Source organism: Pagrus major, chromosome 12, assembly GCF_040436345.1.
Source record: "Pagrus major chromosome 12, Pma_NU_1.0".
NCBI classification, from domain to species: Eukaryota; Metazoa; Chordata; class Actinopteri; order Spariformes; family Sparidae; genus Pagrus; species Pagrus major.
In genome coordinates this window covers 12081119-12107707 of record NC_133226.1, presented here as the reverse complement: position 1 = coordinate 12107707, position 26589 = coordinate 12081119, and the positions used below count along the sequence as shown (strand labels likewise).

The following is a 26589-nucleotide window of genomic DNA, read 5'->3' as shown; positions in this document are numbered from 1 at the left end:
CTTTTCGTCTGAGACTAAAAGCCTTAAAGCTGTGAAAAGTGCTGAATTCATGTCAGCTCTCACCCACCACTGGCTAATAACCCTTGAGTCGTTTCTTGAACCAACACAATACTCTTGACAGGGTGATTAGATTTAATTTATGGCAATGTCTGGTATTGAGAGACCTCTCTATTAAGTCATTATTTCAACATGAGAATGAAAGAATAAGGCTGGCGTTACTGACCATTTTTTCAATAAATCACATGAAAAGACAAAAAATAACAGCCCTCTCTCTCCACATTTTTTATTGCGCTCAGCCTCAGGTCCAATAATTCATGCTGTACTTAGACTTTAAAAACAGGTCACAAGTGTAGCTTCATTTTTAATTTAAAAAAAGTTGGCAAAAGTTACTCAAGTGAATAGTGTATTTACTGGGGACTGCTACCACAACACCCATGTTCATGGTAATGAAAGAACATTCCCAGTCATGGTGTGACTCATTGACGTACAGTATTTCTGGACAACAATGGAGCACTGTGGCATGGAGGAATAAGCTATAGCTGGCTTTAGTTATGTATTTAATTTCTGAGCATACTAGTCCCTTCAGATTTTAAGTTTAGTACATTGTATTTTTTTGTTAAAATTGTTTAAAGGCCAAATGCCTGTGACGTTTCACTAACAACACTTCAGGGTAGCGCAGGAATATGTGAAATCTGCAAACGTATTTATTTCTGTTGTCGTTTTCTGCCCTAACTGTAGCATTTGAAATTATATAGTTAAACATGGTGGTCCGACCTAACAGACATTTCTGTTTGACGAACAGGACAGAGGCCTCTTAAAAAAAGGTAGATTCACTTCCCGGAGGCTGTAACTTCATTTCCACTGAAGCGACACTATTGCCATTATGGTTACTGGTTTATGTGAACTTCCTCTACAGGTTAAATATATAATCCATGCTTGATACATTTCTTTTCTTCTATTTCTTTTACTTTTTTCTCACCGTGACTAAAAGGCTCAACTATTCCTGGGTGCCATATTGATGTCAGCAGCTCCGACCATTATCATCATTACAGCTACATTAATACCCTTTATGCCCCTTTTTTGCCTCCGCAGCAGCCATTCTCTGTGTTTTTACTGCCTTTCCCTGTCTCTATATGATTTCTCTATCCGTCCTCCGAGTCAAGTCATCTATCTTCGCCCATCTCTTCTCTTTCTTCCCTTGTCTTCACTATCTTTCTTCATCCTCAGGTGTCCCCATATCTCCTCTTGTCAGAATTCCCGTCCTCGTCTTCTTTTCACATTCATCCTCCCATCTTAATGCTGTATTTCTATAACAACGTGTCACCATATCTCCTCTCTTCTTCTTGCTGTCATATCACTCCAGCCCCCCCAACCCCCCAACCCCACAACCCCCCGTCTCCTCGATCTCCTTTCTGTCTCTATTCATCCCGAGCCGGCTGAAACAAACAGAGAACAGGCTTTGATGTGGCTCCAGTTCCCAGGCCCCATGGTCTGTCTATGTGCGCTTAGGCGTGTAGTTTTCCAAGTTTACCCTGACAGGCTCTGGGGTGATAATGGCCGGGGGGTGAAGCAAGCAAAGTCAGGTCCGTGTTATTGGCCTCTTCCCTCACAAGCACACATACACACATGTGCACACACACATCAAAGAGCTTGGAGCAAGACCGAAGACAGAACACAGACCACTAAACACCTGACGGGGAAAGAGCTTCCATGTATTCACATGCTGCAGGGGGGGGATTAGGGACATCCTGGCTCCCACTGAGAGTGTCCTCAAATTTCAGGACTCACTGGCTCGTTTCTGGGGATATTTTTAAAAATACAATCCAGTCCAATACAGACACACAGCACTCTAAAAGAAGAAAACGACTGCACAAATTCTCTCAAACAAATGCCGTCAGACCATTTCCGCCTCTCATTAACATGCACATATGATCAGATGACTGTAGCTATGATGCTCTGATGGGAGCAGGCGCTGCGACCTTGACATTCAGCTGCTACAGGGGAGCTGATTACACTGGGCCGGCTCCAAGTTTTGAGTGTGTTCGACTGTGAGAATGTGAAGCGTGCGAGTGTTGGCAAAAAAGACCATGTGTGCTATGTCAAAATAGATAAAAGGTTAAAAAAATATTTTGACACATGGAAAAGAAAGAATACAAATGGCTTTCTAATCTGCATACTGCAGCTATGCCAGCAAAAAATTGGAGAAGGACTGCCAAAATAAAATAAACCCCCCAAAAATCTAAATAAACGTTATGGAAGAATGCACCATGTGGATGATGACAAATATTTAATTGGAATAGATTTACTCAGATGAAATGTCCTTGAGGGGTAGATGTTGATTTAAAGGAATAGATACATCAAATTTTAAAGGGGCACTATGTAGTTTTGGAAAAGCAATTCAGAAACTCAGAAAGGGGACATTTACAATATGAATGAAGTAGTGATACAAACTCAGAATATATGAATAAACTTGACTTGACTACCCATAAAGCAAAATGTCAAATCAGTAGGTTCAATAGTTTTTGAGATATTTCTGTCTGGAAGAGGTGGGCTGACCGACCAACCATCATCAGGGTCAGGGCTGGAGTGGCCCCTTAAATATGTGTACTATTCCCTCAACCCACTGTGTGCACCATCACAGCAGAACCAAACAGTTTGAACACGCTGAATCTACACCATACTTATTATAATTGTTAACACATACCTGAAAATAAACATAGGACAACTTTGTTGCCTGTGGTTGGAAATGCAAAGTATTTTCCCAGTACTAAGCTCAGACATAAGCTGACGTCCCTGGGTCAGTGAGCCCTCATATCTGACCTGTGAACCATGTAAACCATTTGCCGTTGCCTCAGTGTCACACCTGACACCCCACTGCCCCCATTACAGTCCTCCCTCTGCAGTTTGCTCCATCTGTCAGACTAAGAAAAAGCAGTCCTACAAAAAAGTTTGAACTTATAACCAAGCAATATTTATGCATTAAATACACAGAAACACAAAATGCAAACAAATAAAGTAGATGTAATGTAAACTAGAAGAAGGATTTCAAGATGCTTTTCCAGCCCATAGCAAACCCTCCAGGGTACCACTCGTACTGCGGGGAGAACCGGCTTGCATGGCTCGCCTTGAAGGCAGTATATCCAGCGTGTTGCTCCTCTGCTTTGAGCTTACACTTCTCGTCCTTGCTCTCTCTGTACGTTTCTGGGATTCATCAACCCAGTATCAGACTTTGAGCTTCCTCTGCATATTGAATGAATTTCCATGAAATTTTGTGCAGACATTCAAGTTCCCCAGTGGATGAAGTGTGGGCATGGGACAATATGACAGTTTCATGTCACAGTTATCCTATTCATCATTTACGCTGTTGTACATTTGTGTAATATTTCACCGTAATTATCATATGAATTCTTGAGTTATGGCCAACAATGAGTTTTTTGAGGTCACAGTGACCTGTGGCTACCTCATTCTAATCAGTTCATCACTGAGTCAAAGTGGACATTTGTAGCAAATTTGAAGAAATTCCCTCAAGGTGTGCTTGAGATATCACGTTCACAAGAATGGGACAGATGGACCACCTGAAACATGACATATTCAAGTTCTTTTTCAACCATTTCAGAGTTTACTTCTCCTGAGAAGTTGGCTCACAATCATATCGTAAAACTTCCAAAACTTGTTTGCCAACGTGCATAATTGTTCCATCCTGGTCTCATATTTCTCTTGTAATTCACTCCACTTTGAGGATTTCCCCTGAGAAGGATATTGCACGCTCTTGCCTGAGGCAATAGCAAAAACCAGAGCTACCAGTGGTCTGATGCTCTTGGTGGAGTGTTGCAACTCTATTTTTCTCGGAGAAATGTAATCATTCATCGCTGGAAGGAACAGACAGTAGTGATTCATCATTTATAAACTGAATGTAATCAATCAGAATGTCTTTATAATGACATTTTAATCATGACAGAAGGGGTCAAAATATGTCACCGGCTTCCTTCTGCACACCTTTTTACCCGAGGTGATAGATTGCTTTTGGAGACATGGTTTGATCATTTATTTTGGGGAATATTGAAAAAGTAGCAATGCAGCTTTATTATCGCACATTTATCATACGTTTATTGGAAGTTCCTTAGAGGAGGCGCCATGTTATTGAAACACAGGAAGACAAAGAGAGGCGTCTGCTTTTGGGGTATTCTCTCATATTATGAAGCCGGATTTATATATCTGTAGTTATGACATTTAATATCCAAAAGATCAGAGGTTATAGCCAATATAGGTAATTCTAGGTTGTTTATATTTTTATGTGGTTTGGAACTGGTTCTCAGACATATTCACCACCAGCACCGCCACAAAGTGACCTATCGTTCGACTATGTCTAAAGGAAAAGTGTTGAAGCCCTGCCTTCTGTCACATCTCAGTGCACTGGGCCAAACGCGGTGTGAAGTTGGCATGTTTGTCAGATTGTCTGTCTTGGAAAATTGCTAAAATTGCCCCTCACGACCCCTCATTTCCTCTGTTGTACAGCGGTTTCAGACACCGTTAGATACATATTCTGAATCACTTTACCTTCATTCCAACCTTCACCTTTTACTCTCAGACTTTGGTTAGCGACAAAGATGACATCATGGCTTTCATGGACATGTGGTTAAAATTAAAGTTCTCTGCTGACTGACTGTTTTTAGTCTATGTGACAGTTTGATACGCTCAGAGGACCTAGAAGTCCTCAACTGCCTCTCTTTGAGTCTTGTGCATGAGTCACTAGGAGAGGCCAAGACCAGGACACACTAGGGACTACATCTTCCAAAATGCCTGGAAATACCTGAAGATTACCCAGGAGGAGCTAAAGGAAGGTTCTGGGAAAAAGGAAATTGCCATGTCCTCTATGGACTATATCACACGGCAGCCATTTTCCTCTGATGTAACGCTCAGGGTGGGAAGCTCAAATGCTGCTATCAAAAGGAAAATGTTGTACGCAGGGAATGCATACCTCAACCTCTAATACAGCAGTACGACATTTGAGCTTCCCGCCCCGAGTGTGACATCAGAGGAAAATGACTGCCATGTGAATTTGGTCTATTGCAGCCTGGACAACATAAGGTTACTCACCATCAGACCACCTCATGGCGTCGTCCAGTTGTGAAGGCAGCCCCTTCCAAAGCGTGCTGTCTTTAGGGTAGCCCAGGTCCATACGTCTCAGGTGGTCGTCGTAGCGCCAGTAGTGGTTGTCCTTGAAGAAGTAGGTTTTGTCGTTGTGTAGCCAAACAAAGGCCGCATCCACTCCCTCCGAGGGTAGGCCAAAGTCGGTGATCGGACGAGGATACCCCTCCTCCACGATGTTGTCTTTAAAAACCCAGTACTTTAGACCTGAAGAAAGTGGAAGCGAAAATCTGTTTCAAAATCTATAGTTTTATTCTTCACACAGACGGTGTATGCACTTGAGAGACCTAGAAGATTTGTACCAGATTTACACTTATTTTTGTTACGCTGCCAAAGAGGAAGATTTTCTGCCAGGAAAGCTGTTGTATACTTTATATCAAATGTGAGACATGCCCTTGTTTCTGCACTCTGCACTTTTTTTTCAATATAAATTCATAACTCTTCTACAAAATCAAATAGAGAAAAATAGTCATAATTTCCATCAGTGTTCCAGCCACACCGAGAGAAAGGTGTGAACTGCTTCTTTTCATCTAGCCGCTTTATAGTGCGGATGAATCACGCTTTTTAAAAGTAAAAAGTAAGAAATATTCTGGACGCACTTTCACTTAGAAAGCAGGATCTACTAAATCATGTGTATTTAACAGTCTATTTGAGTTATTAAATGAATTTTGAAAAATATAGTTTAAGAGAAGAAAGAAGAATGCAAAAAGTAAATCAAATCTTGTGATAGTGGATGCTCACTGAAACTACTGAACCAGACTAACTTTTTGTACATTTTAAGATGTTCATAACACATCGGAACGTTTCGGTAGTGTACCTTTGAAAAAGACAATCTTGTGGTCCCCTGGCCTCTCGTACACAGCATCCACACTGTCCAGATTGGTTGGAAGGCCCCTCCAGAAGCGATGGATCTGAGCCGGACGCAGAGACACCAGGTGCTTCTCTCTCGTTAGTCGCCAGAAGTATTTTCCTGTGAGGAGCGGGACAGTTTGGCGTGAGGAGGATCAGCACTATTCAGGATGCTGATTACAAATAATGATGGCTCTGGTAGCAAATACTATCTGTTATTTTTATGCATTCCCTAAGGGAAAACTTTCCACAGAGCAAATGTAAATGTGAGGAGACTTTGGTAACACTTTATTTTGCAGGTCTGCAAATTTAATGGCACGTAGGTGGTAAGTACCAAGTAACAAACTTGAATTACAAAAATAAATAACTCAATGTATTTTAAAATTACACCAACATGATTTAATAATAATAATAACCTGCTATTTACTAATAAGCAGTTCATAAATAGGTGTTACATTTGGTCAAATGGTTAAAAAATGTACTTCAGTTTACTGATCAGCAGAAGTTAAGCAGAAACCAAAGTTTCCTGGAAATGTGTTTAGCTTTTTTATTAACTGCTTGTTGGAAAATAGGCAGAATATCATTATTAAATAATATAATTACCACCTTCTTATAGACTGACTACAGCTGCAGTTTAAATCAAGTCTCCATCTACTTCAGTTGTGTAGGAGAATGCGACATCACTGTTGCCGTTTGCTCCAGAAATGTTTTGTGGACTATCAAACTTCACACGACTTTCCAGGATGATGGATGAATTGCCATTTTTGGGTGAACTTTTCCTTTAAGGAAAGGGGAGGGGTATGTGAGTCTATTTCAAGTCCTGCTTTAAGAGGCTAAACTTTTGTGGTAGGCAGACGTCCCATCACCACACGTTAGACTGACAGGAGCTGCCAACAATTCAAACGTCTGAAAAAAACAACATTTTCAGAGCAAAGTGATTGTATCAATGATCTATAAACATTTAATGTCAGCTCTTTTGAGTGCTATAAAAGATATAAAAAGGTTTAAAAACTTGCCGGCAAGCGGTATGTGAGCCTGTTTCTTGTTTCTGTTGTCAGTGGGAGGCTACGGGGTCATTCCTCCAGAGGGCGAGCATGAAAGCCTGATGCAATTTCAGGACCGCAGTCTCACAGCAGGACTCAACGGGCTCAGTCGGGCGTCTACATGTTAGCTGGCTCTCTCATCCTTATCCTCTTTAGCCTTTTCTCTCTCGTTCTTAATATGCTATGCCTCCCTTGACTTCCGCTCATCTAGCTCATTTATTTCTATTTTTCCCACACATTTCTGTAGCTTTGCATCTGTCTGTCGGTCTGCAGGCCTCCCTTTGTGACTCCATACCTTTGAAAAAGAAGGCCTCCCCTCGTATCTGGGCCACTGCATCAAAGTGGCTGGTGCATCTGTCGGGGGCATCTCGCGCCAGCCTGAGTGATGTGAGGAGAGTAGGAGGAGAGAAAAAAGATCCTTTTATGCAAAACTGGACATTAACACTTTTAATCTTTGATCATTTTTCTTTACCTATCATCTAAAATTATTTATTACATATTTGTAAAAAGTGAAGAAAAATGTATTTGCTGCAAAATCCACTATGTGTTTTCAAGATCATCTAAATTTTGCTCACGCTTTTCTTGAGCGTCCACAGCGACTGGGTGCCTGCGCATGAATCAGTGAAACCAGGCTAAACAAAAGAGGAGATGCAATCAGGCTGACACGGTCAGGTCCCTCTGTGCATTTATCTCCGGGGTTTTTAAGTGATTTAAAGCAATGACGTGGCCTGCCTGCCAATGATGAAGCCATTAACACCGCGAGGCTGAGAGTGGGACCCCGCCAGGCCTTATATTACCAACAAAGGTCTCTATTCAGAGCTCTATTAACACTACACCACTGCCTAGTGGTCAGTACAGGTGCCCTTGTCAGGACTAATCCAGCTTTTCCATGCATCAGGACCTGCTGAAGTCAGAGGAAGTGATTAACAATGGCAGTGGAAGTCCAAAAGCGGGGAGGAAAACATGCTTAATTATCCCATGACTGCCTGTTTAGCTTGGGCATCCTTCTCAGTGCTGCCTTGGTTTGTATGTGTGTGTGCTGAAACAAATTTCACAATGAAGACATTTTTGTGAACTCTCACTGGACCTCTTGGGGGCTACTTTAAGGTTAGTGCTTGGTGGTTTGGGTCTGTGTGTGCATGCGTGCATGTTCACTCAAAATACATAAATGGACAAAATTAAGTCTAATTATCCTTGATAATCTGAAAAACTACAGGCTGATAGCCGCCCAGTTTGCTTTGGGGAGTTACTTAATTAGACGGGCAGGCTCCCAAGCTCACTCTCGGCCTCTTAGCTAATTTGCTTTGTTGGCACCTCATGACTTCCTTTCAAACTACAAAAAGACTGTTTTATTTTTTCTTTTAAACAATAAATGTTGAGTATTCCTACATGGATTCATTACATTGTTTCTCAGTGGAGGTGGGAATAAAAGCAAGAAAATTAAAAAACAATCACAATAAAATTATGCTAATGAACAGGGAACCATTGGAAAAAAATGGGGATCTCTTTATAATGGCATCCAATACAGCTACCCTGCCATAAATAGCACCTGTGTGAGGCCGATTAAGGACATAGTGTTCTTATGGATGTAGCTGAACTTCTATAATATACATCATCTTGAAACAGGAAAACATGCCGTGCATTAAAATATTTATGTGCACATCCTCCTTTGCCAACCAAAGCTTTTGTTTCTTTCCTTGTAAAAGTATTGAAGTTTGTCAAGGCATCGCTGCACCAGCCTGTCTGCTTCCGGGTCTAAAACAGCTGATTGAACACACTGTTTGAACTGATTTCACCATTTACATTAAAGTCATAGAAGACAACATTATATTGACTGTAAATAAGTCAAATTTACAAATACAGTAAGCAGTAACTCATAAAGGCTACTTGTTTGTTGCCTGTTGACAAAGCCCCCAGACCCCCTTAAAAAATCAATCAATTTTAAAAGTTGTCGCGTTTGGAGAAACTTTATAAACATTGTGAGACGTTGTCTACAACCCATTCATAACCACTTGTGCCTTCTTGTTAATCCAGCAAACATCATACATGAAGATATGTACGTCTTTGAGTAAAAAAATGTCCCATCGGTCCGTTTCAGTGATGTAGATGTGTATTTGCAGTGACGGTGGGAAAGTGAGAGCCACTTGTGATCGGATCGCTCAGGACAGATGGAAATACCAGGCCTGAATTCCCTCAAAGAGCAACACTTGTCCTGATAATAGGTGTCATGAGTGGCTCGCTTCAAGATCATCTCTTTGCTGCACTCCTCTGGTCATTACAGCCCAGGAAATGTCATGTTGAATGGTATATCCAGAATCAAATAAGGCTAGAAAGCATCAGCTTTAACCCAACAAAAATGCAACACTGGTCATGCCGGAAACTGCATTTGATATAGGCACAAAAGTAGAGCTTGACTACTTTTAGATGCACGGAATAGTCAAGTTTTTGCTAATTTAGCTAAAATTAACGTGATTAACGGAGACCTCTAGTTTGTTCATTAAACTATTCCTTCTGACCAGAAATGCGAGCTTATCTGTGTTGCATTTCTCACTCTCGGCTCAGCAAAGCACACTACGCTGACCACAAACAGGGAAGAGGCCATGTATCGCAAACTGTGATAAAAACCCCAATTGAGATTCATATTTTAATGTGCTATATAAATAAAGAATACTTCCAAAACCAGGATAATATCGGAAGATGCTACATTCGGAATGAGGCTTAAACGTTGACATGACCTCCTATCAAATATTGTCATATTCAGAGTAATAGTGGAATATAAGTATGCATGTAAACTTAATCATTTGTCGAACAGTTTTTGTATGTATGATATTATAACAGTTGACTTGTTGTCGTGTCTTCACGTCTACTTACAGGAGAGTGGATCTGTTTTCAGGCAGGTCCAGCAGGACGGGAGGTTCAGCTGTCTGGGAGGGGTTGCCTGGTCGGTTTGTGTGGGACACTGAGTCTCTGACACCTGAAAGGTCAAAGGTTAACTCAAATGAATATACAACATATGTATTAGCAACCATTGATTGTAAGTTATTTGCTCTACTCTCGTTCTTACCGCGTGAGATTCTCTCCTACTTTATGTCTGTTATGTTCATATTTAAATTTGAATTCAAATAAGCTTTATTGGCAAGATAAATTATTGCCATAGCCAAATGACATCAAAAATAAATGATTATATTTTACACAACTTTGCAGAGCGTGTTTCTCTTAGTTGATGACAACAGTTAACTTATTTGGCAGGTGATACTACACACTGGCTTTTCTCCCCTTTCCGAGGGTGAGGCAGATGGATGAGCCCAGAATATATATTATTTATTTTTTCACCTCAACACCTCTCTCAGATATTTATGCCTATGTTCAGACGGCCAGCCCAAATCAGTTGTTGGCAAGTCTGGACAGCAAAAAAAATTAAATAATACACAATGTGATTTTGCTAATCGGATCCAAACCACATTGAGAGGGTTTGAAATGCGATTCAAATCATATTTCTACAGATGTGTCTCAATCCGAATGCTCTAGTGGCTCATATCAAAGTGTCTTTTGTGTTACTTGCGGGGCACCACACAACAACCACATCAGAATCAGAGTGACAGAAGTGCATCAGAGCACAATCAACAACAGTCAGTAGACAATCAAGCTGAAATAAAACTGCTCCGTGACTTGACAGTGCGATCGTTTGGAAGGCGAGATGATGAAACTCAGTTTCTTATTCTTCTGTGTTTACACACTTACACAATCTTGTTGATTTCCTCTGGATATGCCTGCAGTCTGAACATGATCATGAACCTGTATATCAGGATTAAACTCTCTTTTATGACAAAGTGAACACAACCTGTAACTCTGCCTCCTGTAGCCAGGTTATGTCGGCTCAGTTTCTACATCGTCAGTGTTTTTAGGTCAGTCACGGTGGTCATGTTTCTGCCATCATGTGTTAATTTGCCCACATACTTCACTTCTCTTCATTTTCATCATTCTCTGTCTCCACACTGCCATTTCTTCTATCAGCTAATGGTGTGGTAAGGTCACATGCCAGAACGAGGTCCAATTAACTCTAGCCGTGTTTTCATTAAATCAATAACCTAGCTCTACAGAACTCATCAATTGCTGCTTCGTGCATGAGGAGGCCTCCGTATCTTCACTCTGCCGTGCTGTCATCAGAACGTTTTCACCAATGCACCGGGAGAACACATAATTACAGCAGAGCTCCTGAGTCATGGTAAGTAGTTGCTTAGAGGAGGACTCTGTGAATGCAGATGTGTGTGCATGGCCCCCCTGCAGCAATTATTGGCCACCCCATTGGCCACCCCCCCACTCGCAAGTGCCCACCCCCCCATCTCAAGTGCCTTTATACCAAAACGTTGTTATTACAGTTCATTCTTGATTGCAAGTGAGGTGAACAGTGTCTTGGATTTCTCCTACGCAGCTGTCGATCCACAGGTGTGCAAACGTTTTACTCAGTAAGTCAAAAGTGAAAATAAGATGAAAATAAGAAATGCATAGCCAGCCAGCTGCTTTTGACCAACCGTCAATGATTCCCGCTCACCCGTGCCCCCGCCTGTTGGTGGCCACCTCAAGATTTTCAGTGGGACAAAGTTGTTTAGCAGAGAGTAAAGGCTCTGTGAAAACAGCCTGTGTTCAGGTCTTCACCATGCCCTTTAATAGCTTAAATCATAATCTAAACTTAAAAAATGTTTTTAAAAAATTCTTGAGTTTTCTTCACAGATACAAATTAAAGATATAGATCTACTAAAGTTTTATTAGGTCTTGTGACCCATCATGAAGCTTTGAAGACCCCTAAGGATCAGGACCCCCAGGTTGGTAACCGGTGCTGTACATAATGAGGGAAAAGATAATGGTGATAATCAGTTCAGATCTAGAAAAAATCAATAGTGACTCCCTATAAATGTCACTTTCATAGTTACATGGCCACTTAGTTTGATTTCCCCAGTATCCTCCTCACTACGAATCAATTACTCAAATGCAATTTTTTTTCCACCCTCTCCTTCACACATGCACATGTAGTAGGTCTCTCATACCGTAAAGCTGCCAGACGCGGACCTTGTCTTCATAGGGCAGGTCGTATTTCAGAGGGTCTCCTACAGGACCCTGGTAGTACGGTCTCATGATGGACTCTATGGCTGAGGTGTGGACCAGGCCGATGGCGTGACCGAACTCATGGACTGCGACCGCAAACAGATCCATCCCATGAGAGTCTGAAGGACACAGAGAGAAGTTCATCATGGCGGTGAAACAATGCAGAAATGACAAGAAATGGAAAGTAAAACACACAAACACAATCCAAAGAATATAATTTATACAGTTCAAGCGACTGTATGAAACTTTGGCAACTTCCCAATTTGTGTCAAAGTAGTTTTAATTTTGTTTTTGTTTAATTCTCAATCTGACATTTCTAAAAATTCTACACCGGACAGCATGCATAGATTATTGATGCCCCTTTTATAATGAAGCAACAACTGGAAAAGAACTGCAAAAAGCTGAGTTTAAAATGGACACCGCTAAGCATTGTGTGAGAGTTAGCCACAGCTTCACACTTGGGTAACGTGTGAATGGGTTACGCTTAAACAGCTTTTTACCGTGACCAGTAGCATGGTTGACATGATCATTCAGACATGTTGAAGCTTTGTTCACAAACTGAGTGAACAGTGCATGAAAGAGTTTCACTAAATTGCTCTTGATGTGACCTTTTCCTCTATAAGTCTGCGTCCTGAATTGACCCAGTCAAATCTCTGTTCAGGTATTTTATCCTGTTTCAACTCATCTGCTTATGGTGCAAATTAAGAGGCATGACAGACAGCTCAGGAGGCTTTGAGTGCTTTTAGGTGTGTGGTGTAGTGAGATAACTATGGTAATACTGCCCGAGTCCCTGGGCTGGCAATCAAAACCTGAGTACAGAAAGACACCTAAAGAGGCTGCAGGCTATTAAAGCACTTTTCACTCGATGTTCAACTAAAAAAGAAAAGGCAAAGCCTCCAAAACTCTGCCTGACTCTGCGAAGCAAGACAAAACCTGGGGGCTTGGAGATTTAGATTTGCAAAAATATGGAGAGCTACCGTGTCGGGCTAAGCTAGCTTAGAGTTCCTTGGTGGCCAGGCTCAAGTCTGCATTCAGTTTACCTAAGGTAGGCCTCGGTTTGGGACATGCACTCGTGATTACAGTACCCAACTGGGGTATACAGAAGGCAGATGCCAACTCTAATCTACAGGAGCACATGGTGCAGAAAGGAAAGGTGGACAAAGGATGGATAGAGAGAGAGAGAACAGGGGCTCAGAACAAAAGTATGTACCATGTCATCATGTTTACAGTCCATGTGAGGCTGACAGAATAGATGTAATGCCTGTGGACTAAGAAGGCGCGGGGAGAATTGGGTGGATGAAACAGATTCATTACAGGGAGAAGATGTTTGTTTACCTCTGTAGACTACTGAAGAATATTAAATATTGTTCTGTTGGGTTTACCCGTGAGTCATGAAGTATCTTTTTTTTTTTTTTAACCCAAATAACCCAAATGCTATCATTACAAGATGGAAATTAAGGATTTTATTTCACAGGACAGAGAGGTTTGGATCTTGGAAGACCTTTAGAAGACGCCTGGCTACCTCACAACATCACTTAATGGCCCCTGGAGATTGCCTATAGACAATAACTGATGGATTCTGAGATTGCTCAATACTGTGTGATCACTAAGCAAGAAAAATGGTACCACACGATCTTCCCTTGGGATCACTTTAACTCAATCACCAAGAGAGCTCATTGGGGGATGCAACAGCTGAGCACATACAGCTGGTGTGGCCCACAGCCAGCATCCAGTCCACCATCATGCAAAATATTGCTCTCTGGTTTTGGCCACACGGGATAAGACCAGACCAAACAAATAACTGAGTAACCCGAGATCACTGCCAACAACCTCCCCTTTCTCCGAAATATCCGCTACTCCAGGCCCAAGAACATCATTACCAACCTCCTCCATGCACGTTGTCTCTCCCTTCCAGACAGCATCTCTGGATAATTGAAGCAGAGACAGCCGGGCAGAAGAACAGCTTATTCCCCCTGACTCATCTCTCAGTGCTGCTCATCAGTTCATCTGCTCCCCCCTCCGAAAATGGGTAAACAGAATGGACACCAGCACCAGAATGTAGCCTATAAGAACAGCTCCAGTCGCTATCTTCCTCCATTGTCGATCAATTACGTGATTATATAAAACACAATGTTCCAGTTTGGAATCCCTTTTGACCTGGGCTGGTCAAGGTGTCTTTCATTTTTTAACAGATAACGGTTTCTTGGGAGTTTTGCTCGCAAACAATTGAAATCTAGAGTTGGCTGTGGTGGTTGTGACTGTATTTTTCCACAGCACATTATTCTGTCAGGCGTCATGTTGCACACTGTTGCATGTTCTATCAAATAATTTTATTCTGCAATGAAACATATTCTAACTGCATTGCTATTTATTAATACCCATAAAAAGATCTCTTGGCACTCAGAAGGGTTAGGGTTAGTGTATGGTTAGGGTGTGGTAAGGGTAATGCTGGGATTAGGGAGGTCCTCCCTCCACTTCCCTAGTCAGATGGCAAATAACAGCTTTATTAACCTCAGTATGAAGGCAAGTTGATGAAAAATTGACAAAATGCAAACTGAATAATGGGCCTTGAACAACCTTGTGTAAGATAATTACTCCATTTACACTGCGGTTGCTCCACACCTCGTCAGCTCTGTGGGAATTATGTCGACGGTGAAATACTGACGTGACTATTCAACACACAGGGTCAAACATATGGTGTATAAAGGCAACAGTTTCTCCGTGTTGTACATGTCTTAAAACACTTTGGCTGCAGAGTTGAGCTTGCTGTGGACTTGCTACTGTGGCAGGTGCATCTATTGTGTCAGAACACATACAGTATGATGAAACCATCATGGTTTATACAGACCCTCAGGTGCTCCAGGTAAGCACCATTTGATGTGCAATGAACGCGGTGCATTCAAGTGCAGCTTTTATTATGATATGATGTAACCACTCTGGCCTCCAGTACCACGCCAGTGAAGCAGCTCATTTGTTAGCTTTTACATTCGACGTCAGTTCAGTTTAATACAGCCGCTCTGCTCGTGTTGTTTGCTTTAATTGTCAAAATGCATATTGACTTTGCACTGGTTATTTGTTTTCATTATGTGTCATAGTTTTCTTTTTATTTCAGGTTCACAAATGCAAAAGGTTTTGACAATTTCAAGTAGTTATCCAGTCTTTCATCATCAGAATCAAACCATCGCACTGGAAACACAAGCACTATTTACAGTAGCTTGTCTCAGTCTCCCAACATTAACCTTGAGCTCATTCAGCTTAAGCAGAACTTGTCTGTAGCTACAGGCAACGCGAGTACAATCCCTTCCTCGTACAGTATATCCTGGCTGCTCAGTGGGCCCTAACAGAGCTGTGTGTTTATATGTTTATCCACTCTCTCCTCTCTCTCTCCATTGAAACTCGCTGACGGTGCAAGTCAGTCCGCTGGCACGGTTGTTCAAGTTTAACAAGAGTGACCACGAGCGAAATAATGGTTGTGTTGCCTCATCTGAACTGAGCAGACAAAAACCACAGATATAAACTGTATATTTATAGAATAAAATTCCTGTATTCCCGCTGTATCCTGACAAAGTAAAAGTTGGCCTATTTAATCTCAGAAATATGTCATATGAGTATGATTATTGAAGTTTCTTGATGGATAAAGCTAAAAATGTTTACAATTATATATGTATCCTTTACCGATGTTGGCAGAACTAAACTGATCAGTTCATCTACGTGACTCTAGAGGAAAGGTAAACTAAAAATAGTCCAGAACACTTGTGGGTTTCTTGTTGCAGTACCGTTTCACTCTGCCCTCCTCTCTTTCCTGCTCCAACTTCACGGTTTGTTTATTGTCTCTGGATTCGGATCCTATTGATATTTTCTGTGTCTGTACTGTTTTGCAGCAATGTTTTCCATCCTGTGATGTACTTGAATAATTTGTTATTTTCTGCTCCGTAACAGCCAGCATCAGTCTGGAAATGTACTGATGTGAAACCCAAGACAGGGAGGTGTGACGTGGCATCAAGACAAAACTTTGAATTACACTTTCAGGAATGCCCTTGATAACTAACATCCAACAACATGATGGAGCCTTGAGAGTCTAAATTCTACCGTTATTGTGTTCCTTGTTGATTTAGAGGCTGTCCTGCAAAAATGTTCAGTATTCTCCTACTAGCAAAAGAGAGCGATGGAGACAGAGAAAGACGAAGACGGTGAAAGAGTTTCTAACCTGTCTTTATTTCACACTGAAAACTTTTAAATGTTTACATACCTGAGAAGAAACCAGAAATCCTGCACACTGTTGGTCACTTGCACATTTTGCATATTTATTTTGCAATATTCAAGATTCAAAGTGAAAGCTGTCTAATGCACACTTCTCACACTTAGAGAACAGGTGCACAGGAGAATGAAGTCATGCATAAGGAGTATAGTGAACTTTCATAGCCAATGGATATGGTCATAGCCAAGAATATGCTATGAAGGTCTATGATCTATTGGTAGGACACTGAAGGCACTTCAAATTAACGATGCATACTGATGCATCACATTTTCTACTTCTTTACATGATTCATTTTCGCTCTCACTGTGTGATCACTTGTTACTGTTAAAACATAGCTTATTTTTAATGATCCATAATCAAAACTGACGGATGAATTTACTTTGATTATCTTTGCGCACGCTTAGCTGTCACATTTCACCATGCAGGTAGTTCAGTTGTCAGGAACATATAGCCTGGTCTTAAAAAAAAAGGGAAAAAAAAGTTACTGGCGATACATTGGGTTTTAAATTTCAGATTATTGACTTCTCTGCATCGAGACAATCTTTCAAGAGAGAACAGCGATGCATCCAAGAAATGATTTTTTCCCTCAGCCCTATTATGACCACAGTTCACTGCATTTTCTCTACCCTCATTTCCTGTCTTTTCTCAAAATCTTCACCTGTCAAATAATGGCACCCTGCCTGAAAATATATAAATCAAATGAAAAAAATTCAAAACATAGACTAACTATCTTTGGATGAAAAACTGTACCAAGTTGACTGAGGCATCTGATCGCCCTAATACACACCGATCAGCTACAACATTAAATCCACTGACAGGTGAAATGAATAACATCATCTCGTTAGCATGCAAATGTTCTGCTGGGAAACCTTTGGTCTTGGCATTCATATGTCACCACTTGACAGGCGCCAACCACCTAAACACTGGCCCCAAAATCCCCCAGATCCCAATCTGATGGAGCATCTGTCGAATGTGTCAGAACAAGTGGGATCCATGGAGGCCCCACCCCTCAACCCACAGGACCCGAAGAATCCACTGCCAACATCCTAGTGCCAGACACCACAGGACAGCCCTAGAAGTCTTGTGTCTACGGGGGAACCTGCACAATACCAAGCAGGTGGTTTTATTGTTGTGGCTGATCGTTGTTTGTGCTTCTGTCAAATTATCTGATGAGACGTTTGTATGACTGAGTATAGTCGCAATAAACTCACCAAGGAACACGTCCTCTCAGAGGTATAAACACACACAACACACACACACAAAAAACATGAAAGTCATGAAAAATTCACCTGCTTAACGATGCTTTTGTTTTAGTCAGAGTAATCAGTTTGCAGAAGCAGATTGCTGGCAGAGTGATAATTAATAGAAACAATCTGCCGCCTGTCAAAGCAACAACAGCACTTCCAGACCTCCACTTATTTGATCTTGTCGAGATTCTGCCTCTCACGACTCATAATGGACGGCCGCGTCATCAATCACACAGCGGGGGGTGAACTGGGCAGCTAAATGTGGTGCTTAATATTCCGCTATTCAGCACCATCAGACACATTAGGAGCCGGCCTTAGTGGACCCAGATTTAGGGTCCCGCTGAGAACAATGCACCGGGAGAGGTGGGGGGGAGCGAATTAGCAAAGGCAATTACTCAGCTGCGGATTTGTCTGATAAGGCTCATTTTTCTAAAGACGATTACATAGCGCCGCAATCTGCTGAAGCACCAACATTCACTTTTTACCTTCTGGGCTGACCTAACAAGTTTACAGCTTCTCAAGGGATTAGCGTGATTTTGAAAAAGCTAATGACAAGAATGAATCTGATAGCTCTGTGGGAGCCCGGGCAGGACTCAGCGTCCGCTGTGTTAAAGCCCAAACGATATGTAGAAATAGTGATAGTGACATCAGCTAAACAAAAGCCTCGGAGGCAAGGAGGGTGTTGTGAAACAGCAGCAAGGTGAGGCCGGCAGAGTGTGACTTGAGTAAATGAAGAGCACTTTAATTCACTTCGCTCCTTCTGCCTCAGCGCGCCAGTCTGGCAGCCTCGGCATGCCACCGAGGAGGCAAAGTCAACGGCTAAACAAAGCATTATGGAGAATTCAACCAGGTCTGTGGCTATCTTTGGGGAGCTGATTGAAGACATTTGGGGATGTTTTTTTGTCTTCAGAAGATTTGAGAGTGAAAAAGAGCAGTCTGTGCTCGCCTCGCTGAATGAAAAGTTAGATGCACTGGAGGGGATTCATTCAGAAGTATCGATGAAAGGTTCGATGATTCACACAATCAACCCATGCTTTTAATTTCTACGGGCACGACGGGGGAGCCGTCATCAGTCAGTCAGTCTCCCTGAATTATTTATGGATGGCAAAGTCAACATCTTTAAAATCAGCCAACAGCTCTGTTTATTAGGCTTATTTTTAGGTTTATTCTTCAGTAAAGATGTCTCTCTGTGGCTTGGTGGTTGTTAGAACATGTCAATAAATGTCTTACAGACGGGGTCACATCTCTGACCCCTCTCTCCATCACTGCCCTGCTGCCATTAACCAACCCTGCATACACGCAGCTGTTACTTCTGCTTGTCCTGCCACTGCTGCGGCCCGGTGGGAGGTCTAATTGGAGCAGATTGAGCGGCTGTCCGGTAACATATGGCTCACAGCCCTGAGAGCGCAAAATAAAGGAGGGAGATCCACGCAGGTTCTGACCCCATCACGGACTCAGCAGTTGAGATGGACACACGCACATGCACAAAAACGTACACACACACACACACACACACACACACCCACTCAGCTCCATCCTTCAGGTTGTGGTTTGATCTAAACATGAGTTCAAAATGCAGCATAAGACACTGGATTTGTCTGAAAACCTTTCCTGTAGGCCAATTTTGGACTCGTATGTGATATCTGTGATAAACATTAAGCTTCTAAATTTAGAAGCTTCCCGCTGGGAAGGATATCACATTCGTGCTAATGAGGAAAACAAAGTTATTCTATTAACATCTCGGTTGGCTGATCCCAATTTCGCTTGTCAAAGCCACGATTCCTTTCAGCTAACAGCTTACCTGAGAGGTGTCAAACAGAGATGAGAAAGCGGGCATGTTTTTATATTTTGCCTCACCACTTCAACAAAGTGCTTAATCAATTTCATCCTTTTATCTGTGGTATCAGACTGAACTTTTGGTCTCGCAAAATAATAGTTCTTTCCTGCAACAGAGTCGAATCTCAGGCTCTGCTTATTGATAAATAACTACCAGCGCACGAAATGACAAGGTTAAGTGGGGAAAAAGCATCTGAGCTCCTGTTACTGTGAGAAGATCTGGGACGAATGCTAACAGCTCCACAGCAGCCCTCTGAAACGCTAACAACCAATCACAATTCTTGGTGTTAAATCTACAGAGGCCCTGAGAGGTGAGTTAGAAAAGTTTTTCTTAGTTTTCTGGTCATCCATTTTCTGTCTGATCTATTATTCATAATAGATTATTTTCTCTCCTGTTTATGACTCAAAACCTGTAGAAAAAAGGTTTTGCCAGCATAATCTATCTAAGTTCCTTTATTTCTTTCAGGAGAAAAATTTGGGGTTGTTTCTTAGCCGAAAAAAAGTCCATGTGTGCAACGAAGTCGAAAAAAAAGTTTTTCCACTTGGTTTCAAACATGGTAAACATGGTTACACTTGGTTTCACGCATGAAAAGAAAAATTCTGTTGATCACACTTAAAAAATAGATCACAACAAAAAAAAGAAAAGAAAGTCTCACTTGCCCCTCAGGGCTCCTGTATAAATCTAATAAAGTAACCTAAAGTACTTAAAACTAACAAATACTCTATTACATCAAAAAAAAAACACAATTGCAAAATTAGAACTTCTCTACGTGTTTCTGTGGATAGTATTTGCAAAAAAATACAAGAAAATCAAGTTAGAAAAAATACTGATATGTTTGGATGGTCGTTTCCCACAATTCACTCTGGGAACGGCCCGTGATCGAGAACTTTCTCACTGCTGCAACATCAAATAAAACACTGATGCTTAGTGTGCGTGCACTGAAACCGAGCTCCGTTTCTTTCAGTGCATTGCACAAAATAATATACACAAACATAACCCTGGAAATCACACAGTGTATAGGACCGCTGTCATTTCATCAGTGTGGAAAAATAACTCACACTGTCTGAGCTGATGATTCATAAAACGCTGCTTGCCTACAGATTTCTCTCTGGTTTGCTTCCAGCTTAAGAAGAGGTCGTTTTTTTTTTGTCATGAATATACCTTTCATCCAGGAATTACTCTATTTGGGATGCGTGAGGCGGAGGTGAAAAAATGGGTGCAGTTAGGAAAAAGGTAGAAGCTGCCAAGACGTGCAATTTTGTTTCTCCTGGAAGGGAAAAGGGCTTCACTTGGAATCAGAGGAGGAGTAATGGCATCCGCACATATCATAAACCTTTGGCACCCCTTCATCTCTTGGCTTCAGGGACTTTATAGCAGATGGTGGTATATACAGCCTGGCAGTAACAATTACTCTTGTGCTGCTTAGAGGCTATTTGTCATTCTATAGAAACAAAGGCAAAATACACACATCAATTACCCACAAACTGCAGATATAATTAGGAGCTGCAATTTTTTGATGAAACTTTTTTACGTTTTGGATATTGCACTTGGCCATATTGCCGTTTCAATAATATTTTTAATTACTTGCTCAGCCCTGTCAAAAAAGAAAACTACTCCTTAAAAGTTCAGGTTGTCTTACTGGAAACGTAATTTGTGCGGATGTAGGCCACACACACACACACACACACACACACACACACACACACACACACACACACACACACACACACACACACACACACACACACACACACACACACACACACACACACACACACACACACACACACCTTTGAAAAGCTTTCGTAACTTTCTTAAAAGGACGCCCACGAGAAAATTTGGGAGATCTGAACTTCTCCCCACAATTATTTCTGCCACTTTGTGTGTGTACAACTGCGTGCAACACAACAAATGTCTGAAAGGAACTCTGTGTGATTGACAAACCAATTAAGCATTTTTGTGGCTCTTTTTAATTTGTTGTTAAATTAACGTACACAGGATTTACACCCTCAGGGCACTCGTTGAGCAAACCTTTGTTTTATCACCCCTTGATTTAATTTATAATGCTGCATGAAATATGTTTCTGTATCCAGGGATTGATGGATCGACTGATCGTAGTGTAATGTTTGCTGACATGAGAATCTAACTTGCAGAATCAATCTTTATATAAGGTTCAAAAAGGTTGAGACTTGTTAGACCTAGTAACGTACTAGAGCTGAGCAAATCTCTCTTATCCGATGACAACTTCGCTGGTAGGTGGACCTTAAAGGGGCATATTCCATAGATGACGTCCACGCAGAGACCTATGGATACTAAAAGACGACACCCAGCCCAGCCACAGTCTGTTCAGCCTGCTGCCCTCTGGCAAAAGATACAGAAGTACCACCAGACTACGGAGCAGCGTCATTCCCCAGGCTGAGACTCCCGAGCTCATCCTCAACAACAGCACTCTATGTGCACGTCCTTACGCTCTTAATATCAATAATTACAGTAACTTCTCAATACAACTAAGTGGTTAAATTAACCTTATTTCTCTTTATCTTTATTAAAAACAGGAATTCTGTTATGTAATAAGCAATAATTATCAACAGCGACTGAAATAAAGCATTTCATCTTGATACATTTTGCAGCTTCATCGCCGAGGTCAAATATAAACTTTCATGCTTAACTTCACTTGTCTTTTTGACTCATTTGCCTAAAACGTCCCTCACAAGTTTCCAAACTATTCGTCACGTCATCTCTACCTCTCTTCTGTCACCATTCCCTCTCTCCTCTTCTGTCCATCCATCTTTCAAAAAGAGGGGATGAATGGATGTGCTGAGCAGAGGAGAGGGGAGGGGAAGGTCATTTTGAGTTCAGTCATCCAAATGAAAGGAAGACTAAAGAAAGCAAGTCAGAGCAAAGGAGAGTTAATGATTTATGCTGTCATTCGTGTGACCGCGCTGAGACAGCCGCCGCCTGACGATGCATTCGGTGTGGCTAGATCACTCCATCCGCTCATTTCATCCGGATGAGTGGACTTATAATGCTCCCCTACCCTTTTCCTGCAAGCCACCAAGTCTCCTTCCCCCCCTTTTTTTTTTAAAAAACAGCAAAGGACAGCGGGGAGAAATGAGGGTGATGCTGAGTGACAAGACCACAGACTTTCTTATCAGAACGTGACGATCTGGTTACATTTTGAAAGACGGTCCTGTTGCGCCACCGATAACTTCATTTGCACCAGAGTGAACACACGCAGCCACGGCTCTGGTATTCACAATTATTCATACGATAACAAGGACACAGGCGGCCCAGCACACATGCAAAGAGGAGGCGCCTGATTGATGAAGTCTGCACAGAGGAGAGATATTATGAGTGAGTGAATGTATGAAAGAGTGACTGAAATAAATCAGAGATTACTTTCCAAAGCCAAAACACGGCGTTCACAGAGCTGTCTAAATATAATGGATATTTCTAATATAAGCTTGTCTATTTTTGATTGGCAGCGCTGATTGAATTCCATTTCGTGCCGCTATCATCCTGTCCTCATTTCAAACTCACAGATCTCCCCCAGCGGGTAATCAAGCTCTTTGAAAACTGTTTGATGAAAGAAATTTGGCCAGATCATTCAGGATAACATTGCATAAACCAATCTATTAGCCCACACAGCTCAAAGCAGGAACGCCCTGAATGAATATGATTCACTGGAAACACAGCCTTTGTGTCGATTTCTATAATAACAGATTTTTTGGACAAGGATATGACATTCTCTCAACTGAGACTTCTGCCTTTGCCTCAGTAGAATAGGAATTGAATTTTATTTGTAAACTTGTATTTTAAATCTCGACAGTTAGGCTGCAAATAGTGATCATTCATGAATCCATCAGTTATTGTTTTATCAGTCAATCATTTTAATTGTTTAGTCACTGAAATCCAAAATTAATGTGAAAATGCCAGGCTTTGGGAGCCCATGGCGAAGTTTTTGAATAACAAGAGGTATAAAGCAATTAAAGGCTGAACTACAGTATTGCCTTGGCAGTGATTCCCAACCAGGGTGTTTCTGCAGTTGATAGGAGGTAGGTGGAAAGCTAACTCAATTTAGAATATGGATCGAGGAGGAAAAGAAACAGCAAAGTGGGATCACAAATTGCTGATGCTGATCTTTAGAAACCGCGCAACAACCAGCAGCCTGAGCTGTTCATCACCCTGTCAAAGGTGTTATAACTTAAGAAGTGTATGAAAACTAGTTGTGAGCAAATGGTTGAAATACAGGCTAACTCAAAGCAATAGATAAATGGTTGAGATACAGTAGTTAACTAAAAGTGATAAAATTAGTGGATAAATGTTTGAAATTGTTAGCTGAAATTGACCTAATGGATTAATGGTTAAAACAGTTAACTTAAAGTAATAAATATGTTTCCAACGGTTAGCTAAAAGTAATGGGAAAATTGTTAAAATGTTACCTAAATGTAAATAATAGATTTTGGAAACGGTTAGCTTAATACAACCTAATGGATAAATGGTTGAAATAGTTAGCTTGAAGTAGCCCTAACTAATACGTATGTGAAACAGTTGGCTGAAAGTAGGCTAGCCTAATAGATAAATAAATAAACTGTTAGCTAAAAGTAATAAATGAATGTTTAAAACAGTAAGATAAAATAATGCATAAATGGTTGAAATAGTTAGCTTAAAGTAAATAATACATGTTTGAAAACGCTAAAAGTTATGGATAAATGGTTAAAGTAGTTAGCTTAAGGTAACTGATAAACGGTTGAATAGCTGTAGCCTAATGGATAAAAGGTTGACGTAATTAGCTGAAATGAATAAAATGGTGGAAGTAGTTTCTATTTTGCAGCCAGTCCTAATCATCAAACTGGCAAGCAAAATTCTCTTTTAGAGAACATAATCATAGCTGGATAGAGTCTATTTCACCCTGCACCAAATGGATGTTACACATTTTTACAAACACATTGACTCAGTGGTTTAATATAGCAGATTGCAACGTTCGTCACCTGGTGATCTGAAGGTCCAGGCCTCGTCATCATCAAAGTGCGTATCCCCAGCTGTGAACCTCTCACCGGGGAAAAACGCGTGCGCCACGGTGCCCCCTGGCCCATCAAAGGGATATCCGTCATTGTGGTCGGCCTTAGTGAAGTCGATTTGAATGTCTGCATCACTTCCAGCCACCTCGTGGAAGTTAAGTGGTGCGATGTCACTCCAGACCTTCAAGGCGTAGTACATCAGGGCTCGAACAGTGTCCCTGCCCAGTAAGGCCGAATCCTTAGGGAACGTCCTCACTCTGAGAGAAGAGAGGGAATACATTAAACACAAGACGGAGAGAGACGACGGAGTGAGGAGGGGAACAGAAATACATGGGGGAGTTGAGAGGACAAGAAAGGAGATGAGAGTAGAGGTGGCTGATGAAGGGAGTGGATGGGAGTCTTGACAGACGAACCAAGTAAAAGCGGAGAGAAGAAATGGGCAAAAAAGAGGAGAAAAATGATGATGGGCAAGAAACATGAGGGGAAGAAAGGGAAAATTAAAGGAGGAAAGGTTAAGAGAGGTAAAATCCGTGGGAGGAGAAAAGAGAAGGAGTATGTCAAGTGTAAAGGTGACAGAAATGAACATGAAGACAGAGAAGAGACGAGGAGGGTGTAAGTGTGGGGAAGAGGAGACAGGAGTACAAGATGAAAGGTTGGTTCATAGTCGATACAGGTAGAGCAAGTGCAGGATGGAGAGATACCTCTGAATATCACAAAAGCACAAACCCATAATTGTCAGCTACACAATGTTTGCCCCTGGGACGGACCTTCACCAAAACAAACACTTGTGTTTGAATGTTTTATGTGATTCCATTGGTTTTTGTATTTCATGGTTAGGTGCTCCTGCTGCTCACATACACTGATAATAAGAGAGAATACAATGTGCATTCAAACAGATTACAGCTTCAGCTCTCAGGAACAACTCATCAGATTTTTCACTGCCTTCCCCTTTTATTTTTCAGCCCATATTTATTATTCTTCCTTCCTCTCATCACCTTAACATCTCTCAAGTCATTTCTTTCCATCAGCGACAGTAGAACCAGGACAAAAATAAACAGAAAACCACTCAGACGTCATGCTAAGTCTGAATAACCCCTCTCCCTCTAAATCTGCTCCGTCATCGTCTCTCTCGTTCCCTTTTCTTTTCTATCCATCCATCAGTCTTTGCCTCTTTCTACTCCTCTGCTTCAACATGATGCAATCGGCTTCTTTCTCCCCACAAAAGCACTTTGTCTAAATACATGAGGCAATTTGGCCATATCAGGCTGCTCTGAGCAATTTAATGTTCATCAGCAGGATGGGCTCTTAGCCTGGAGAGAGTACAGCCTTGTCTTACTGCCACAACCAGTTTACAACCTGCTACATCGGCTAAAAATGATCAAAAAAGTGAACTTTTTAAATCTGAAAATCAAAAACTTCTTAAATATTTGCTTCACTGATTGATCAGATAGATAAAAAAAACATTCAAGGTAAATTGCCCAGTTTCAAACAACTTCCTTCCACTAAAATCAATGTTTATAGAGCATTTCATGCTCGGCTGCACTTCATGTTTTGGATAGCTGGATTTTATTGACAATTTTGACCTCTTTATCAAGTGCCGTGACTTGCATCAAACGAGACAAGACCATAGCTCAATGGAAAAAGAAGCACAAACATGGATTTTGATTCATATAAAGCTATTTTCGTAGACCAGAGCTGCCCAAAGTGGGGCCCACGGGCCAGTGTTGGCTCGCCATAAGGTTCAATCTGGCCCACCATGTTTCTATTAAAAGTAAATGAAATTGCTGTTCATGCCGTTTTATTTATTGTCAGTAAACAGCAGCAGAGTGACGCTTTGCACAGGAAGTCAGTCAGTTAGGGGAACTTGGGATGTTAGTACCAATTTGCATCTAAACAACAGGTGTTAGCTTTGTGGCCCCTTGGTGCACCATTAGGTTTCAGTTTTGGCCCCCCAGGGGAAAAAGTTTGCACACCCCTGTCATAGACAGACTGAGGCCTGGTTGAATACTACAATACACGTTACCACTAAAGTCCAAGTATAAAAAAAAGTTTTTGGAATGAGAACATTCTGGAAATACAATAT

At 41.4% G+C, this 26589-nt stretch overlaps 1 protein-coding gene across 2 annotated transcripts in view; it reads right to left on the bottom strand.

Annotated features, from left to right (window-relative positions):
• Positions 1-26589, bottom strand: part of LOC141006010 (matrix metalloproteinase-17-like) — a 79439-nt gene that overhangs the window by 6353 nt on the left and 46497 nt on the right. For both annotated transcript variants that reach the window (XM_073478088.1, XM_073478089.1), the window contains exons 4-9: positions 24477-24763; positions 12086-12262; positions 9912-10014; positions 7336-7418; positions 5966-6118; positions 5098-5355 (exon numbers count right to left, since the gene is read on the bottom strand). In XM_073478088.1, coding sequence (XP_073334189.1) covers positions 5098-5355; positions 5966-6118; positions 7336-7418; positions 9912-10014; positions 12086-12262; positions 24477-24763 — 1061 coding nt within the window. The remainder of the gene's footprint in view (positions 1-5097; positions 5356-5965; positions 6119-7335; positions 7419-9911; positions 10015-12085; positions 12263-24476; positions 24764-26589) is intronic.